At 56.5% G+C, this 19,887-nt stretch overlaps 1 protein-coding gene across 1 annotated transcript; it reads right to left on the reverse strand.

Annotated features, from left to right (window-relative positions):
• Positions 1 to 458: 458 nt before the first annotated feature.
• On the reverse strand, positions 459 to 11,238 carry LOC139039663 (glycosyl-phosphatidylinositol-anchored molecule-like protein). The gene is made up of 3 exons (XM_070480949.1): positions 10,968 to 11,238; positions 10,227 to 10,334; positions 459 to 852 (listed from the first exon to the last, which is right to left on the reverse strand). The coding sequence occupies exons 1-3, from the start codon at positions 11,038 to 11,040 to the stop codon at positions 563 to 565; spliced, it is 471 nt and encodes a 156-aa protein (XP_070337050.1). The 5' UTR covers positions 11,041 to 11,238; the 3' UTR covers positions 459 to 562.
• Positions 11,239 to 19,887: the final 8,649 nt, after the last annotated feature.

A 19,887-nucleotide genomic window follows, 5' to 3' on the forward strand; every position in this document is an offset into this window, starting at 1 on the left:
GCGTGTGTGAAGCCAGGAGCCATTTGGAGAGAGGACTCCAGGTCCTGCAGAACTCGTGTGACTGACCCACACAAGGCGCCGGACAGTCTCGAATGTCAGGCCCTACTGACCACGGCTGCCTCGTCACCAAGCACCCTCCCCGCTTCTGTCGTCCCGACCCGAGAACTGGAAGGATGGAGTCTCCGGTGGCCTCAGGCACCGGTGGTCTGAGCATAGTGGGACCTCTCTTTCAGCTGACAAGTAGACCGTGCCCTGTAACCGCTTTGCTTCTGACTGAAATACTCAGCCTCTGTATGCTAAAGTGGCAGGATGTTCTTGCTCGACTCCTGAGGTGATGTCTAAAGAGGGAAAAACAGATCAAATACTGAAACCACAAAGAAATCTCTGAGTACACAGTCCCCAACCAATAACGTTCTTTACTTCTCTCTTGAAATAAGCTGAAATGGGTAACTGGCCAACGGGGGACCTGTGGATCAGTGTCTCTGGTTCACAAGAGAGCAAAGGAGGGCGAACTTGCTCTGAGAAATGGAGGGAGATGATGAAACCCTCCAAGGAGGGCTTCTCACGTCAGTGAATTGCTGATTAGGATGGAAGCAAAGCTCAGGAAAAACGTGGACTCCCCCAAGCGCACCGTTCCTTCTAACACCTCCTCAATTGGCTCCGGGGGTACAATGTCCCTCTCAACATTAGTAGGTCCTGCGTGATTGCAAGTGTTATGATTACAACACTGAACATAATAGAAACTATTCGTTTTAAATTTTCTTGGGGCTTCAGGAGGCATTTGGGGTTTATATATAAACGTGCAGTTGTTTGTACAGTTCTTGTAAATGAGTAGTTCGCGCAAGTTCAAACCTAAAAGAGAAGTAGAGATGAAAATCACTGATTTCACATTTTCTGCTTGCCAATATCACAGCACATTCCCTGTCCCTGCTTCATGCCCACATTCGACAGCCCGCGTGTTACTACGTTGCCAGAATTCTGGACTGAGAAAGAACATCCGGGTCTGCTAGAGGGTCTGCTTACTCCACGAACAACTTCTCCTGGCCATGGTTTTCTATCTGCACTGCCCCCTCACCTCTGCCTCTGCCCTCCCTAAATAGCATTATGGTACCTCATCATGTCGCTCTACAAGTGAAATGTCCTACTCACTCTTTGTCATAGGAATTCCAGGGCTCTAGAAAGAAAATGGAGACCAGGAAACACGTATTGCTCGTGTCCCAAAGATCACACGGACCCTCAAGCGGAGTGGCCCTGTTAGTGTGGCCTCCAGCTGATCTTCTGCAGTTGGCATGGCCCCTTTAGTTGGCATGGCTCCTGCCTGGGCCGCACAGCCTGGCATTCCCAGCTCCTGGCCCAACATATAAACACTGATACGCCCTTGATGCCAACCTGCGCCCCAGCGCTGACTCGATGCACCATCCGAAGGAGGGTCCCACAGCTCCTGGGATCACCGTCGCTGGTGGGCTCGCCCAATGGCCTGGGCCAACCAGTGCTACCTGACCAAGGCTCCATCTGAGGCCTCCTTCAAGAATGCCTGGCTTAAATTCCTCAGCCCTCATTCGCCGGTTCTGTTCCCCTTGTAGCCTCACAGTGTTTACACAAATACTTGCTCCTGGAACTTGCCACGATCCGTTTATCCCTTCATGCCTCTGGGGTGGCCTCCTCACTAACACCAGGAGGCACAAATGGCTAAACTCCAGTCACCTGGTTTTATTTTCTATGTAAAGAGTTTATGGAACTCCAACATGCTGCAGAAAACTGCATGATCTTAAGTCGACAGCTTAACGGATTTTCACAGAGTACACACGACTATGGAACCAGCGTCCGGCTCAAGCAACAGAGCTGGATGAGAGCCCCGGAAGTCCTCACTCTGCTCCTCTGTTCAGGCATATGAGCAGCCACGGCCAAAGCTACAAAGTGTGGGGATTTCTAAGCCTATCCTTTGGTTTTGCCTGTTTTTGAAATTTACGAAAAGGAAATCCTACCCTGCCTGTTGTTGTGTCTGGCTTCTTTTGCCCACGTTGTGTTGGTGGCCTTCGTCCCTGCTGGGCGCCTCGTCACAGAACGTTCACTCTCTTAGCTGTGTGCTGTTCCATTGACGACTAGGCCGCAGTGTCTTGCGATGGACGCTGAGGTGCTTTCCGAGTGTTATCTGCCCCGAGTGGCGCTGCAGGGCCTAATCTCGACCTCGTCTGGAGGGGAGCCCGTGGAGGCTTTGTTAGGTGTGCACCTGGGGGTGGGAATGCTGAGGCTTTGAGATGCATACGCACGACTGTAGCAGACACCAAGAGTTTGCCAGAGTGCTTGGACCTATTTATACTCCAAAGGATCGTGTGCTCCTCACAGTCTTGCCAACACATAGCAGGTGGTGTTTGAATGCTCAGTCATTCCTTTTGGGTTTATTGTATGGTGGTTTCCGCTGTATTTCCACCAAGAAGAATGATGTTGAGCAACTTTTCTTAGATTAACTACCCCTTGAGATATCACTTTCTGGTACATTGCTTTCAAGCTTTCTGCTCAAATTTCTATTGGAGGAACTGCATTTTCAATTATTCATTAGTAGGAAGTAGCTCATTCTATCTTCTGAATATGAGTCCTTTAGCACATGTGTCTTGAAGGCTTTCCCGACCTCAGTGGCTTGTATTTTTACTGTCTTATCACTGTCTTCTGAGGGGCAGTCGTCTGATAGTCAAGACACGGCGAATTTTTGTGTAATCCCATTTAACACCTTTTTCTTATGTGAGTACCACAATTGTGCTCTGTTTTTCAAAATTCTTAATTATCCACAGGACATAAAGGTATTCCTCTAGATTTCCCTTTAAAAGCAACTTTATTCTTTTGGTATTTACATTGAGATCTACAAACCACCTGAAACTGTTTCTTTCGGACACTGTAAATATTGTCTGTAACATCTCATCTGTCCACCCCTCGTGACTGCAGCACAGCATCCTTTCCCACCAGGCTGCGGGTCAGCTTTGTCAGGAGGACGCACCTGGATAGATGTGGCTTCTGCGTTCTCTTCTCTCCTCTTTTGGTCTATGTTTCAATCCTGACACCAATACCACGCTGTTTAATTAATGAAATGATGTATATAATCTTGACGGTGAAGAGTGCAAGTCCTCCAGCTTCTTTCTTCCACACGATGGCCTTCGCTGGGGGCCAGCCCCGTGGCCCAGTGCTTAAGTTCGCGTGCTCTGCTTTGGTGGCCTGGGGTTTCGCGGGTTCGGATCCTGGGCATGGACAAGGCACCGCTCATCAGGCCACGCTGAGGCAGTGTCCCACATGGCACAACCAGAGGCGCCCACAACGAGAATACACAGCCAAGTACTGGGGCGCGGGGGGGAGGGGTGGTTAGGGGAGAAGAAAAAAAAACATCAAAAAACAAGACTGGCAACAGTTTTTAGCTCTGATGCCGATCCTTAAAAGAAAAGGTTTCCTTGGCTGTTCCTGGCCCTTTCTAGCTCCAGAAACATTTGAACATTTGGCACCTACTGGTCCCAGAGACACACACACACACACGCACACACGCACGCAGAGGAACCTGCTGGGACTCCGACTGGAATTTCACAGAGTTTGTGGATGCATTGTGGAGAGCAGCCATCTTGGCTCTATTGGGTCTCACGACCCATAATCTCGGGGCATCCTTCTAGCGGCTTCGGTCTTTAACTTCAACAGTGGTGACGCAGTTTCAGGGTGGCGATCTTGCACAAATCGAATTGGGTTTCTTCCTAGGCATCGATACTGTGGTGCTTTTTAAAGTGGCATGGTTTTTCGTATACCTCATGTTCAATTTGTTGTTGGTGTATAAAAAGACAATTGATCTTTTAAGTTGAGCTGTGAGTCCGGACCTCGTATGCAGGGCCCTTGCTAAGATCACTCGTTGTTTCGAAAGTTCGTTGTCTTGGTGAACAGCGGCCATTCACTTCCCGTCTCTCCACCCCCATGTATTCTGTCTCCGCCTGTGGCCTAGCTGAGCCAACCGAGGACTCTGATGCACGGGGAGCGGGAGGGGCGAGAGCAGCCCTCCTGCCCCACTTTCTCCTCAAGGGAAAGTCTCCCTAACGTTCTCATCGAATTCTCACAGTTTCCTGGAGATAAAATTTCCTTTCTGCTTCCATTTCTTCAGTTTTCTTCTTAACTGGGAAAGAGTGCTGGATTTTTTATCAAAAAGTTTTCAGCATCTACGATCGTGATTATGTGACGCTTCCCACTTTCTTTGTTAAGACGGTGAATTGAACTAGGGAGCCTCAAGCTGTACCCACAGCGCAATTCTGTGACTAACCCCATGAGGTAGGGGTTATGATGTGTGTGAGTGAGCGAACTTCTTCGTTTAAAATAGTCTCAGGTTTGCAGAAACGTTGCAAAGATAGTACAAAGAGCTCCTACGTACCTCACGCCCAGTCCCCTCGTCTCTCACTCCTTACACCACTATGGCGCATTCGTCCCAAATAACGAAGGAATATGGATACAATCTTCTTCACTCAGCTCCACACTTTATTCAGATTCCATTCATTTTCCTTAATGTTCTTTCCTGTCCCAGGATCCCATCCAGGAGACCGCGTTGCCTTGGGTGTGGGCTGGCTTACATGTACGAGGACTTGCTCGGTTAAGATTTGGTTGGCATTTTTGCATCTCTAGCCATAAGGGAGGCTCGTCGGTGATTTCCCATTCTTCCAGTGTCTGTGCTGGGCTTTGGTGTTAGGGTTAAGCTGTCGTCGTGGAGGGGCTGGGCAGCGACTCCTTCTTGTTTATTATCTGGAAGAGTTTGCATAGGGTTGGGGTGATTTCTCCCCTAAAACTAGTGAGCCGTTGGCCGGGGGCAGCCTCTGGGTGGGTAGGTTTTTCAGAAAGGATTCGGGACACTTCAGCTTTACAATCTCATTGTGGGTCAGATAGGGTTAAGTTGTGTTTTCAAGCTTTTGTTCACTTCCTCGGGAATGTCAGGTTTCTCATGGGAACGCTGTTCATAACAGCCTCGTCTTTTCTTTATAGGGTCTGACTGATGCCTCTCTTTTCGCTTCTGATATCAGAAACGTGACTTTTATTTCTCTGTCTTTCATTTCTCTTACTGTTTTCCCAATACTACGAATCCTTCCAAAGAACCGCCTATTGGCTTTGTGGATTTTACCTGTGTGGGGTTTTTTCCCATTGTGAATGTTTCTACTCTCCTCCTCATAGTCCCTTCCTCGTGTCTTTGCGTGGATTCTGTGTGTGTTTTCTATCTTCTTGAACAGAAGCTTAGCTCTTTTTCACCCTTTCTTCTCTCCTACTAGATGCCAGTAATGCTATAGATTTTGCTCTAAGCACTCCTTTAGCTGCTTCCCACTCAGTTTTGACATGTCACATCTCCATAATCATTCAGACCTTAATAGTTCCTAATTTCTGTTGTGGCGTCTCTTTTGTGTAATTGGTTATTGACAGATGCATAATTACTAAGCTGTTGGGGGTTCTCTAGTTCACTGCTGAGTAACAGTTTCTAGCTTCACTGCACTGCATTAGAGAAGGAACTCTAAATAAATTGCATCATCTGACATTTGTTGATGCTTGCGTTACACCATGGCATGAACTCAATTTCATAAGTATCATACGCCACCTTGTAAACAGAGTGTGCATTTAATCCTCTCTGGCTGTGCTGTCATATGTGGTGATCACTCCTTGTTTATAACGGCGGTGTTCACATCTCCTATAGCAGAGGTTGGCAAACAAGAGCCCACGGGACAAATCCAGTCCACCAACCGTACTTACAAGTACAGCTTTGTTGGAACATAGCAACGATCACGTGTTACTTCTCCTCGATGACGGCTTCACCCCCACAAAGGCAGTGTCGAGTCGTTGTGACAGTAACTAGATGACCCGCCAAACTGAAAACCTTCACCATCCGGTCCTTTACAGAAGAAGTTCCTCGACCCCTGGTCTACGGCTGTAATAAGTCTCGCCTCCCTGCTCTAGCCTCCAGAAGCTACGGAGAGATGTGTTAATGACAACTACACTCTTGTGCATTTGCCTGCAGTTCCTCAGTTCTATCAAAGTTTTTCTGCATGTATTTTCTTTTTCTTTTTTTTTTTTTTTGAGGATGATTAGCCCTGAGCTAACATCTGCTGCCAATCCTCCTTTTTGCTGAGGAAGCCCGGCCCTGAGCTCACAGCCATGCCCGTCTTCCTCTACTTTATGTGTGGGACGCCGACCACAGCATGGTGTGCCAAGCGGTGACATGTCCGCACCCAAGATCCAAACAGGCGAGCCCCGGGCCGCCGAGAAGCGGAATGTGTGCACGTAACCGCTGCGCCACCGGGCCGGCCCCTCTGTGTGTTCCTTCATCCCGTGTTATTGGGCGCGTCCGAATTTAGACCTCGCTCACTTCCTGGTAGACTTATCCCGTCATCGCCATAAAACGTGGCTCTTCACACAGTCATGCTCTTGTCTTAATGTTTACTCTGCCTCAGTGTGTGTAAGAGCCTCCTTGAGGCAGTAGTTAAATTGTGTAGCATTTTCTCTATTTATATTCAAACTTCTTGTGTTCTTCTTTTAAAGCATGTCTCTAACAAACAGAACATACGACTCTTCGCTCACTCTGAACGTCTTAGGCTCCTAACTATAACCATTTTGTAGGCACGTAATTGATGGCATGCTACTTTTTAAATTTCTTCTCCGTCAAACATTTCACTTTCAGATGACTGTATATTCAAATGCAGTTGCAGGAAGTGCAGAAAGGTCCCGTGTGTCCCTTACTCAGTTGCTTCCAGAGGTAACATCCTGCCCAGCTGCAGCCCAATGTCACAATTAGCTAGGGTACTGGCATTCAAAAGAACGAGGGCAGAGAACGGTTTCATCGCCCCCATTGTCCCTTCCACGGGACCCACTAACCTCTTGTCCGCACAAAGCCCCAAACCTTGACCCCCACAAAACTAACTTGCTGTCCATCCTTCTGAGTTTGTCATTCCTAGAACGCCACAGAAATGGGGCTACATGCCATGGAACCTATGCAGATTGTCTTTTCGGCTCAGCATAATTCCCTGGCTCGTCATTCAAGCTGGTTCGCCTATCCACACCTGGCTCTCTCTCCCTGCTGAGTAACGTCGCACGCTGAGGAGGGCCCGTGGTTTGTTTACCCTTTACTAAGTGAGGGACATCCTGGCTGCTTGCAGGTTCGGAGTATCACAAACGAAGCTTCTGTCAACACCCACGTGAGTGTTTCTGTGTGGACGTAAGTTGGCACTTCTCTGGGGAAGGCACCCAGAAGTGCAATTTGGGGAACGTGCGGTCGTTGTAGGCTTACCTTTGAAGGAAACTGCCACTCTCTTCTTCACGGTGCCTGCACCATTCTCACCGTCACTGTCAAAGCAGGAACAACCTGGCTGCTTTACATCCTGGCCAGCATTTGGTTCGGGCACCATTGATTATTTTGGCCACTCTGATGAGTGATCTCTAACTGTGTTTTTAACTTGCCTTTTCCCTAGTGGGTAAAGATGTTGAAGTCTATTCGTGTGCTTAATTACTCTGTGTGAAGCCACTCGGTGGTAGGTCTCTTCATGTCTTTGTCCATTTTATGATGAGATGGGCTGCGTTTTTACTGTTGGGTTTTGAAAGTTCTGTGTGCGCTCAAGATACGACTCCCTTGTGGGACATGTGGTCTGCACGAACTGTCTCCCACGCTGCAGCTCATCTCTTCATCCTCTGAACAGGGGCTTTCACACAGAAACGTATTCTAACTGCTGGAGGTCCAGCGTGACCAACTTACTTTTCATTGGTCGTGCTTTGGCATCAAGGCCGACAACTCTTTGCTTGCCTTAAATGCCAAAGACTTTCTCCCATGCGTTCTCCTTTTGTAAAAGCTTGAGTTTTACCTTTTACATTTAAGCCCATGATCCATTTCAGCTGACCTGTGTCGAAGGCTTGAGGTTTCGGTCAAGGTTCACTTTTGCCTGTGGATGTTGAAGAGGCTACCCCTTCTCATTGATTGCTTTGGCATCTCTGTCAAAACTCATTTGGCCATATTTGTGTGGGGTTATTTCTCGGTTCTGTATTCTGTCCCACAGACTATGTGTCTGTCCGTCCGCCAATACGTCAATGATTCCTGGTGTCACTGGAAGCTGTCCCCGACATTCCAAATGTCTCCATGGAGGTTTTCTGTTTACCACCCTGCACAGCCCCAGAAAGCAGCAAATACCCTGAAGGGGAAATTATCTGATCACGCCAGCACTCCCAAATCTCTGCCAAGTGCTCTCCTAAATGCTCTGTCCCAGAATCCATCAGGGTCATTCAGGAAAACCGAACCTCTGAGCTCTATGGGGGTAAGTTATTCAATGCAGGTGTTCTGACTTCCCTGCGTGTGGGAGGGGCTGAGAAAGGGAAGTGTATGGTGTGGGGGCTGACGGTCACAGACAGCCCAGCCAGGGCCACCTGAAGCCAAGGCAGGGCAGAAGAACGCCGCAGAAAGATATCGAAAGCCGTGCGCCTCTGTCCTCTGTTCTGGCCTCCGCGGGAAGCCTTACACAGATGTTTGCAGTGCTGCGGCAGAGCAGCTGTCGCTTATGCAGGCAGCGCCAAAGCACCCGCGGGAGCCTTAGGAACTGCCTTCGGACGAAAGGCCCAGCAGTGGGGATGATGGGATGGACATGAAGCAGGGTAAGAGCGAGGACAGGCTGGGGTCCCCTGGCGTCCACCACTGGGTACCTTCCAGAGTACCCATCTCTGCTTCACCTCTGCCTTGTAAATCTCACACAAGTTCTCCCTGGGCCTCGTATAACCCAAGCCATACAGGGCTGAAGCTTTTGGGAACAGCTCCCAGGACCCCTCCGGAGCCGTAATCCCAGCATGATGACACACGACTCACCCTCGGGTCTCAGACATGCTGCTGTGCAGCCCTGACAGCTGGCTTTTCTGTTTGAATGCAAGTGCCTGGCTTTGTGTCAGCTTTGCAAGTGTCAGCTTTGATTGTGGAGGTCCCCACTTCAAAGGGGCATCCACGGCAGAGGCAGCTATCCCCAAGAAGAAGGTGAAAGCCACAGGACTCCGTAAGAGCCAGCCCCCACCCCAGGCTCCTCTGTATCACACATCCTGGTTGGTTTCTAGAACTGACTTTCGGGGCCTCTTCTGTTTTCTCTTCCTGAGCTTTAAATGCCCACTCCTATGTTTTAGATTCACCAACAAAGAGAGGACCTGCAAAACCCTTGGCCCCACCCTCAACCCCAACAAAAGCAGCACCCCAGACCCTCGCTTGCTCACTCTCTCTCCCCACGACGTCGCTGTGTGGCCCCAGGCGGGCTGTGTACTTTCCAGGTGCTGTAGGTAATAAACCTTTATTTCCTCAAAGTTTCCCAGTGGCTACTGCTGAAGGGCATCTCGCAGTCATGAGAAGAACCACAGGGGCTGGGCCAGCCAACACACTGGATACTGGTGGGCGGAGAGCCCCACCAGACAGGTGCCCACTGCAGGAGCAAAGCACAGATTCTCAGCTCCCGCCTGTGTCCTAAGTCGGCAGATGCCCGCAGGGTGACGGCAGCTGTTCCGATGAAGAGGTGGAATCAGGGGGCTGGTTTGTGGGGTGCTTTGGACACAAAATTGAGTGTGAAGACGCAACGAGAGTCACCGTCCCTGGGAGAACAGGAGGCAGTGGGCCTGCGCAGGGCCCCAGACAAGCCTCCAGAGCCCTGCCAGGCCATGCCCAGGCTGCGGCCTCCCAGCTTAATCAAACGGGTCCCGGCCTGGCCGTACGGGTTCCAGAGGCCAGGACCCTCGGGAGAGGGACGACCTTCTCAGAGAACGAGAGCATCTTGGAAGACCAGGCTCTGCCCTGACCCCACACTTGGCCTTGGCATCAGTGTGGAGTAGGCATTGCTCCAAGGAGTGCAGGGTGCCTCCACTTGTTGGGCCTGCTTAGCTGGAAGCCCTCCCCAGAGGGCCAGAATCAAACGTGCAACGAGGAATAGCCCAGGCAGCACTGGGCATCTACACACGTGACCAGGGACCACGAGGGCTGGAGGCCTGGGGGCGGCAATCCTCCCAGCCCCTGGAGGCCTCGCAGGAGATGTGGCTCTCCCGGACGGGGCACGCAGCCCTTTCCTGGGGCCGAGCCTAGCACCTGGGAACATGTCTCAGGATGGGAAAAAGAGCGGGCCAGGGGCCAAGGGCTGGTGCCGAGAAAAAACAGATTGGCCCTGCCCCCTGAAACTGCTCAGGTGGGGTCACTAATTCACCAGGTGTGAGACAGAGAAACAGGTACTTACGAATAGAGACCGTCAGACAGCGCCTGACGTGATAGGGACATATTCTCACGTTTGCACAAACGAAGGTGTTGATGGCCCAACAGTCATGGCATCTCAGACTATAGGTCCCTGCGTGCAAGGAGAGCAGCATCAACATCCTGCTGCAACTTGCCTTTTCCTTCCTGTTCGGGGCCCACCGCCCCCTCCACCAGCAGCTGGCCCTTCCTGCGGCTTCACAGCACTTCCAGAGGCCTGCACAGCCCAGCCGCCTCGGTGGGCTCTGAGTCTGGGCAGGACTGGCTCCCTGGGTGGAAGCCGGGTACACCCAGGACCTTTACCTGTCCCCAGAGACACACCGTAGGGAACGCCCCCGGACGGCCAGATGAGGGGAGCCCACGCTCTGTACAGCGGGTCCACGAGCCTTAGGAAGGCCTGACCATCGTGAGAGGCCAGCGCCGTCCCAGATTTCCCTGGACTCGGCCACATCTGCCTGTCCCAGATGCGCAAGGGACGCAGCTAGAGACCCCTCCTCAGGTCTGCGGGTCACTGCTGTTTGGGGAAAGCCCTGATCCCTCTGACCTGCTCACGGACCTGACCTCGCTCATGGACGCTCTCCAAATCCACCCTGGGCCTACCAACCCCACTGACAAAGGAGACCTCAGCTGGACCAGGTGATGAAATTTCCACTCACGCACTTCCAGCGACCCAGATGACCCCGGGAATTCTCAGCCCCTCCAGGCCGTCAGAGGGCCTCATACTTACAACCGCTTCCAGTTGCATTCATATCAACCACTGGCAACACCACGGCCAGGAGCAAGGCATAGGCGAGCATCATTTCCTGCAGGAGCTGACCCTGCAGGTGAGGAGACCCAGGGTGCACATCAGCAAGGGCATGGCTCCCAGCATCCACCAGCAGTGACTCTGGCTCCAGGAACTGGGGGGCTAGGCCTTTCCCGCACACGAAGCTTTTGCCATGCTCGCGCCTTCATCGTAGACAGAGCCATCCTCCCTGCTCTCCAGAAGGCAGAGCGCAGCCGAATCAGCCACGTCCTGGGCCCACCTCCACGTGGAGCACACGAGGTCCCCGCGCCCCCAAGTGCTTCTCCTTATCGACTGGGTGACTCCTGACCTCAGGGACAACTTGTGAAAAGTGCTTGAACACACTGTCCGTTGAGGTATTTCCTGCTCGAACAAGCACCTTGACAAGTGTGTGGGGGGGTGTGACTCAAATAGGGGAGCTAATGCAGAAGATGCCAGAAGCCTGACTTGCAAGCGGTCCCCAGTGTGACTAGGAAAGTATGCCCCCGTGGAATGCTGTCTTCCCCAGCCTGGGTATCATGCAGCCCTGAATTAATGGCAGGGGAGAGTGTGTGGCACGTCAACCCTGAGTCCAGGTGTCAGCAGCACTGTGCGCAAGGGAATACCCCCTCCCCCCCTCTCCCCAGCACGAGGCAGTCTCTGCACCGGACACATCTTCTTGCAGGGACCCATCTGCACCCTCACTGCTGCAGAAGCCTGTGGTCCTTCCGGAAACTGCCTGCCCTGGCCCCAAGCTGCCCGGTTCCCTGGGCACCCCATCTCCCTGTTTGGGAGTAGGATCACCCCTCAGTGCCAAGCCTCTCTGAGGGGAGGGGCCTCCCCTGCTGGCTGCCCGTCACCCCGAGGAGACCCACCCAGGTGGTGGCAGCCCCTGACTCTCACCCTCAGCGGATGGGCTGAGGGGCTCAACTATGCGGGCACCTGAAGCCACGGGACCTGCGCAGAAGGGCGCGGTGGGGGGGTGGGGTCCTGTGTGGGGGCGGGAGGGCCTGGGACGGTGAAGGGGCGCCGCCCGGGGCCGGGAGGGCGCGGGACGGGCAGGGGACTATGTCGTCCGCCTGTACCCACGTCAGGACGTCGGGGCGGCACCACTCGACCGCACCCTCCCCAGGCACCCGGGATGGTCGCCGCCATGACCCGCCGCCACCGACCTGGACTGAGCTTCGACCCTCAGCGCGGCCCACGCCCGCCCGTGAGGCGCCCCGACCTTGTGGAACCTTCCGTGCCGCCCGCGCGTCTGACGGAAGCGCCCAGAACCCTCTGGAACCTTCTGAGTGCCTGACACACACCCCGCCCCGCTTCGGGAAGTGTCCAGAACCGTCTGGAACCTTCTGTACCACCCAGCGCCCTTAGAGAAGCACCCACAACCTTCCCGAACCTTCTCGCCCAGGCCTCTGACGGAAGCGCCTTTGGGGAGACGCAGCCCATCCGCAGGCCAAACGAACCTTCTAGAAGCAGCGCGAAGGCCCACGGGAGACCGCTGAGGACCCGCTCCTGCTGCGGGAACTGCGCTCAGGCCCTGAGCGTCCTCCTGGCGCTCACCCCCGCCTGAGCCCCACCCGCCCGCCCATGCGCGCCCGCGACGTTCAGCGCCGAAGGTTCTAGAAGGTTGGGGGGGGGGGGCGATCACGGGCAGGCTCCGGAAGGTCTGGGCGCGGGGATGGCGGGCGGGCGCGGGCAGCTTGGACTTTGGTCCAGGTCAGCGTCCGCGGGTCCGGGGGGCGGCCCTCACACGGGTGCCGGGCAGGGTCAGCCCAGCCGCCCTCGAGCAGGGGTCCTGGGTCCCGTTGGTGCCAGCCAGCCATCCAGACGTCCGTGCGGCCGCGCCGCACTCCGCACTCCGCGCCCTCCCGCGCCCGCGCTGCCCGCCCCCGGGCTCCCAGCACCCCCTCCCGCTCCCGCCTCTGCCGTCTGCCAGGCCTCCGGGCGGGCCCTTCGTTGGCCTGGAATCCGCTCTCGGGTCGTGACGGTGGCGGTGCGCGCGGTCTCGGCCCTCCTGCGTCCCGCGTCCACTTGCAGAGCCTGCTTTTCCTGCCGCGTCGCTCGAGGCTCCTTCCGTCCCGGCTTGATCCTTACACTGCCCCAGATGTGTCGTTTTTCCCCTGGGAATGAGGAGGGGCATCTGTGATTTGGAAGGGTGCTCTTACTCTGCAAACGCCGAGATTTTCTGGGTTTCGCTCCGGGCCCATTTCTTGCCAGACGCCGCCGTGGCGGGAGGAGGCCCGCGGAGGGCGTCTGCGAAGGCGCTCGCGGCCCCGGCTCGCCCTCGCGCGGCGTCTCCGCGCGGCTCTGGCCCGGCCGTCCGCGCCCTCCCGCGGGCCCAGCTGCTCGCCCCGGGCCGTCTCGGCTCCTCGGCTTCGGCTCCGCTTGTCCTCACCTTGATTTCCAGGGCTGTGACAGGGCCGGAGCTCCCGCGTGGGGGCGGCCAGCCCCGAGCCGGCCCCCGGGGTCGCGGCAGACCCTCTTCGCTGGCCCTTGGCCGGGGACGTGTGTGCCCTTCGGCGGCGTCGGAGTCTGGGGGACGGTGTCGTGCTCGCGGCTGTTGTGTCGCCCAGTGTGTGTGCAGAGTGCAGCCGTCTCGGGATCGCTGCGGCCCGAAGGACCCGCCGTTCTTCCCTCTGCCGCTGGGCGGATGCTCGCGCGTTCACACCGGCTGCACGGTGGCGCCTCGCGAGCGTCTCCCTGGGCGCCTTCTGCTTCGGACCCGCTGCGCTGAACTGTGCGGGGTGAGCGCTGCTCCCCGCGGCGGCGGGGCAAGTCCGCCGTCTGCTGGGATCTCTGCAAGGACTGCGCTGTCCGTTGCCGGGTCCTCTCCTTCTGGGGCTCCAGGGACACAGCTGCTCCATAGTCCGCTCTGCTCCTCAGTCCCCTCTCTGTTCTGTTCGTTCTCCTCGTTCTCTTCCTCTGACTGCCGGTTTGGATGTTTTCTACAGACCCGTCTTCACGTTTCCTGTCGTTCCTTTTTGCTGAGCCTAGTTGGTGGTGAATTTCATCCAACGAGGGGTGTTTTTGGTTTTCTTTTTAGTGAGGAAAATTCCCCTGATTTAACATCCATTCCCAGTCCTTCTCTGTTTTGTTTTGTTTTGTTTCTTGCTTGAGGAAGATTAGCCCTGAGTTAACATCCGTGCCAGTCTTCCCCCACTTCGCGTGTGGGACGCCTCCACAGCATGGCTGCTCAGTGGAGTCGGTCTGCACCCGGGATCCGAACCCAAGAGCCCAGGCTGCCGAAGCAGGGCAAGCAGAACTTTAACCACGGGTTCTCGGGCCTGGCCCCCCAATGAGTTTTTTACTTCCGGAGATCTTGTTTTTCTGTTCTTGAATGCCTCTTCGATGCTCTTGCTGGATGTTGTTTTCCTGTTGAACGTTTTCATCTTCTGAAAAACCAATTATATCATCTCGTTCTCTTTAGTGTTCTGTTTAGAAGGATGCACGGCACTTGCGTGCTGACGTCAACCTTTGGTGACTGGGGGTGGACTTCCCTTGTTTTATCAGCGTGCAGTCCCCTTGTCCTGCCTCAGAAGGGGCGGCGCCGAGGGTGTGTGGGGGGCGAGGCTGGCGGGCCACAGGAGCACAGAGCTGGGCTCAGCATCTCAGAGGGGCAGTGGCACTGAGGTGGGTCTGATGCCGGCCTCAGGCGGGCCAGGCGCTGCAGGGACACCCATGTCGTCCTGTGCACAGGGGTCAGAAAGCACCAGGAGGGATGACCTGGCCAACAGAGGGAGAGGGAGGGGAAGGTGAAGGGGGAAAGGGTGGACGGGGGCTCCTGAGAGAGCAGGAGGCCCAGCAGTGGTTGGGGGACCGCTGGCGCAGCCTCAGGGAGAGGCAGCAGCAAAGGCTGCTGGAGAAGGTGTGCTGGGGAGGGGGAGTGAGTGAATGCACAGAGCTCTAGGGGATGGTGAGGTCCCTGGGGGCCGGGGGCCAGGGGGGCGTGGTAGTGGTGACAGGCCACCCACACCAACAGGCCACACCTGGCTCCGGCCCACGGGTGAGGAGCAGAGCAGATGGGCCGCCCCCCCGCATCCGGTGGGAAAGGGCTCTGAATGCTGGTGGGTGCACAGGCGCCGGGTGTAACCCTGCAGCCACACAGCTGAACGAGTGGCTCTGCTCCTCGTGTCCAGGGCCAGGCACCACTGGAAATGACCCTCCTCCTTGCTTTGCTCCTGGCCATGGGCCTGCCACAGGTGGAGACAAACGTCACCGGGTCTGGAAAACAAGGTAAGTCTGGGCCCCTCAGCCTCCGGGGCTGGGGGAAGGAGGCAGGCTGGAATGGCTGTGCGGACACGGGGCAGTGACCCAAGTCGGGACCTGGCAGTGAGCCCAGGTGGGTGTGGGCACAGGAATCAGGGAGCAGGAGTGCATCAGGAGGGCGACCCGCTGACCTGGACACCTAGTGGGGGAGCTTCGTGATGTGGGGCTCGCGCACCCTGGGTGGCAGGGGTGGCCAGAACCCTGGTTTATTCTCTAGCACCCTGCTCTCGCCTCAGTGGCCCTGCCTCCTTGGGAGACGTCAGGCTGGAAGGCAAGCCTGGCCTGGCCCTGGTTGGGGCTTCCAGGGCTGTCTCTGAGCAGGGGAAAAGCTGCTAGAGGGTGAGCAGTTCCTCCCCCGGAGTGAGTCCTGCCCCAGCACAGACCCAACAGTGGGCTACCACGCAGGGGTCAGGACACAGGGCCTGGGGGGCAGAGGAGGGTGGAGCCGGTGCTGGAGGAGGCTCGGTGGGCCAGGAAGGTGGGTGGGAAAGCGAGTGTGCGCACATCTGTGTGGGGGTGTCATATGTGGGTGTGTCTGTGTGAAGGTGTGGGCGTGCACGTCAGGGTGAGAGTGTCTGGCTGTAGTGGTGGGTGCCTGTGCGTGTCCGGGTCCATGTCCATGTCCACGCCGCAATGCGTGTCTGGGCGTGGGAGCGTGACTGAGACATACCCTGTGCGTGGGTGAGGGAGGCCCAGGAGAGAAGAGAAAGAACTCAGGGGACGCAGTGGGCGTGTGCGTGGGGAAGATGGCACCCACTGGTTTGCGCTCCCGAGGAGGCGCGAGAGGGTGTCTGCTAGAACTGGAGAACTTCACAAACATCCCGCTTTCTTTTTCATTCCTCATTTCAGACGTACTGAGATGTCACGTTTGCGAGAGAGAGAATAATTTCAACTGCGCTGGTCCTACGAACTGTAGCGACAGAGAGACGTATTGTTCTTTTGCTGTTGTGAGTAAGTATCTCGGAGCGTTCCGGGGTCCCACAGGCAGACCACTACGCTATTTTCAGGAATTAGGGTCTGTTTTCCTCAATAGAGGATAAGTAATATCAAAGTGATCTGTTGTTTAACTTTGAAGAGCAAAGTCCTGAGAAGCCAGGAGTGCAAGCAGGCGACAGAGGTGACCAGCTCAGGCAGGAATGGTGCAGGTCCAGGGCAGCAGGCATCGCAGTTGGTCAAGACGAAATACTGGGGGTGGAAGAGATGAGTCGAGACTTAGCTTCATTTTTAAATGAAAAACCAAGCTTCAGTGACTTCAAACGTCCCACCGAGAATAGCTTTTCCAAGAGCTGTCCACACTTCGGGGTGTGGGCTTCAATGTGCTCTGAAAGGAGTGTGCGTCCTTTAGAAGGGTGGTGGAGACCGCGCTCTGCCACCCGTAATTCACCCGAGAACTTCCGGCCCCACGATGAGCTCCGTCCCACAGTGGGTGGAAGGCCCAGCCTTACCCCAGGGCCGTTGTCAGCCCTCGAGAGTTCCGAGAGTTCTGCTTCAGTTCAGGACCATTCCGGGGCCTTCCACGTTCCAGGAAACGCGTGGGGCGCTGTGTTGAGGCTTACGCCTCTCTAGCCTCACAGGGACTTGATAACTTAGTAAACGGAAACTGATTTGCACCACGGAAGACACGTGTGTCTCAGTCACGCTCCCACGCCCAGACACGCATTGCGGCGTGGACATGGACATGGACACGGACACGCACAGGCACCCACCACTACAGCCAGACACTCTCACCCTGACGTGCACGCCCACACCTTCACACAGACACACCCACATATGACACCCCCACACAGATGTGCGCACACTCGCTTTCCCACCCACCTTCCTGGCCCACCGAGCCTCCTCCAGCACCGGCTCCACCCTCCTCTGCCCCCCAGGCCCTGTGTCCTGACCCCTGCGTGGTAGCCCACTGTTGGGTCTGTGCTGGGGCAGGACTCACTCCGGGGGAGGAACTGCTCACCCTCTAGCAGCTTTTCCCCTGCTCAGAGACAGCCCTGGAAGCCCCAACCAGGGCCAGGCCAGGCTTGCCTTCCAGCCTGACGTCTCCCAAGGAGGCAGGGCCACTGAGGCGAGAGCAGGGTGCTAGAGAATAAACCAGGGTTCTGGCCACCCCTGCCACCCAGGGTGCGCGAGCCCCACATCACGAAGCTCCCCCACTAGGTGTCCAGGTCAGCGGGTCGCCCTCCTGATGCACTCCTGCTCCCTGATTCCTGTGCCCACACCCACCTGGGCTCACTGCCAGGTCCCGACTTGGGTCACTGCCCCGTGTCCGCACAGCCATTCCAGCCTGCCTCCTTCCCCCAGCCCCGGAGGCTGAGGGGCCCAGACTTACCTTGTTTTCCAGACCCGGTGACGTTTGTCTCCACCTGTGGCAGGCCCATGGCCAGGAGCAAAGCAAGGAGGAGGGTCATTTCCAGTGGTGCCTGGCCCTGGACACGAGGAGCAGAGCCACTCGTTCAGCTGTGTGGCTGCAGGGTTACACCCGGCGCCTGTGCACCCACCAGCATTCAGAGCCCTTTCCCACCGGATGCGGGGGGGCGGCCCATCTGCTCTGCTCCTCACCCGTGGGCCGGAGCCAGGTGTGGCCTGTTGGTGTGGGTGGCCTGTCACCACTATCACGCCCCCCTGGCCCCCGGCCCCCAGGGACCTCACCATCCCCTAGAGCTCTGTGCATTCACTCACTCCCCCTCCCCAGCACACCTTCTCCAGCAGCCTTTGCTGCTGCCTCTCCCTGAGGCTGCGCCAGCGGTCCCCCAACCACTGCTGGGCCTCCTGCTCTCTCAGGAGCCCCCGTCCACCCTTTCCCCCTTCACCTTCCCCTCCCTCTCCCTCTGTTGGCCAGGTCATCCCTCCTGGTGCTTTCTGACCCCTGTGCACAGGACGACATGGGTGTCCCTGCAGCGCCTGGCCCGCCTGAGGCCGGCATCAGACCCACCTCAGTGCCACTGCCCCTCTGAGATGCTGAGCCCAGCTCTGTGCTCCTGTGGCCCGCCAGCCTCGCCCCCCACACACCCTCGGGGCCGCCCCTTCTGAGGCAGGACAAGGGGACTGCACGCTGATAAAACAAGGGAAGTCCACCCCCAGTCACCAAAGGTTGACGTCAGCACGCAAGTGCCGTGCATCCTTCTAAACAGAACACTGAAGAGAACGAGATGATATAATTGGTTTTTCAGAAGATGAAAACGTTCAACAGGAAAACAACATCCAGCAAGAGCATCGAAGAGGCATTCAAGAACAGAAAAACAAGATCTCCGGAAGTAAAAAACTCATTGGGGGGCCAGGCCCGAGAACCCGTGGTTAAAGTTCTGCTTGCCCTGCTTCGGCAGCCTGGGCTCTTGGGTTCGGATCCCGGGTGCAGACCGACTCCACTGAGCAGCCATGCTGTGGAGGCGTCCCACACGCGAAGTGGGGGAAGACTGGCACGGATGTTAACTCAGGGCTAATCTTCCTCAAGCAAGAAACAAAACAAAACAAAACAGAGAAGGACTGGGAATGGATGTTAAATCAGGGGAATTTTCCTCACTAAAAAGAAAACCAAAAACACCCCTCGTTGGATGAAATTCACCACCAACTAGGCTCAGCAAAAAGGAACGACAGGAAACGTGAAGACGGGTCTGTAGAAAACATCCAAACCGGCAGTCAGAGGAAGAGAACGAGGAGAACGAACAGAACAGAGAGGGGACTGAGGAGCAGAGCGGACTATGGAGCAGCTGTGTCCCTGGAGCCCCAGAAGGAGAGGACCCGGCAACGGACAGCGCAGTCCTTGCAGAGATCCCAGCAGACGGCGGACTTGCCCCGCCGCCGCGGGGAGCAGCGCTCACCCCGCACAGTTCAGCGCAGCGGGTCCGAAGCAGAAGGCGCCCAGGGAGACGCTCGCGAGGCGCCACCGTGCAGCCGGTGTGAACGCGCGAGCATCCGCCCAGCGGCAGAGGGAAGAACGGCGGGTCCTTCGGGCCGCAGCGATCCCGAGACGGCTGCACTCTGCACACACACTGGGCGACACAACAGCCGCGAGCACGACACCGTCCCCCAGACTCCGACGCCGCCGAAGGGCACACACGTCCCCGGCCAAGGGCCAGCGAAGAGGGTCTGCCGCGACCCCGGGGGCCGGCTCGGGGCTGGCCGCCCCCACGCGGGAGCTCCGGCCCTGTCACAGCCCTGGAAATCAAGGTGAGGACAAGCGGAGCCGAAGCCGAGGAGCCGAGACGGCCCGGGGCGAGCAGCTGGGCCCGCGGGAGGGCGCGGACGGCCGGGCCAGAGCCGCGCGGAGACGCCGCGCGAGGGCGAGCCGGGGCCGCGAGCGCCTTCGCAGACGCCCTCCGCGGGCCTCCTCCCGCCACGGCGGCGTCTGGCAAGAAATGGGCCCGGAGCGAAACCCAGAAAATCTCGGCGTTTGCAGAGTAAGAGCACCCTTCCAAATCACAGATGCCCCTCCTCATTCCCAGGGGAAAAACGACACATCTGGGGCAGTGTAAGGATCAAGCCGGGACGGAAGGAGCCTCGAGCGACGCGGCAGGAAAAGCAGGCTCTGCAAGTGGACGCGGGACGCAGGAGGGCCGAGACCGCGCGCACCGCCACCGTCACGACCCGAGAGCGGATTCCAGGCCAACGAAGGGCCCGC

The sequence above is a fragment of the Equus asinus genome, chromosome 12 (assembly GCF_041296235.1).
Source record: "Equus asinus isolate D_3611 breed Donkey chromosome 12, EquAss-T2T_v2, whole genome shotgun sequence".
Classification (NCBI taxonomy): Eukaryota; Metazoa; Chordata; class Mammalia; order Perissodactyla; family Equidae; genus Equus; species Equus asinus.

Excerpts from the sequence above, each read along its gene's own strand:
- LOC139039663 (XM_070480949.1), bottom strand. The coding sequence starts at position 11,040 with ATGATGCTCGCCTATGCCTTGCTCCTGGCCGTGGTGTTGCCAGTGGTT. Across the intron at positions 10,335-10,967 it reads GAATGCAACTGGAAGCGGTT|GGACCTATAGTCTGAGATGC; the intron begins GTAAGTATGAGG and ends CCTTGCACGCAG. Across the intron at positions 853-10,226 it reads CTGTCTGACGGTCTCTATTC|GTTTGAACTTGCGCGAACTA; the intron begins GTAAGTACCTGT and ends CTTCTCTTTTAG.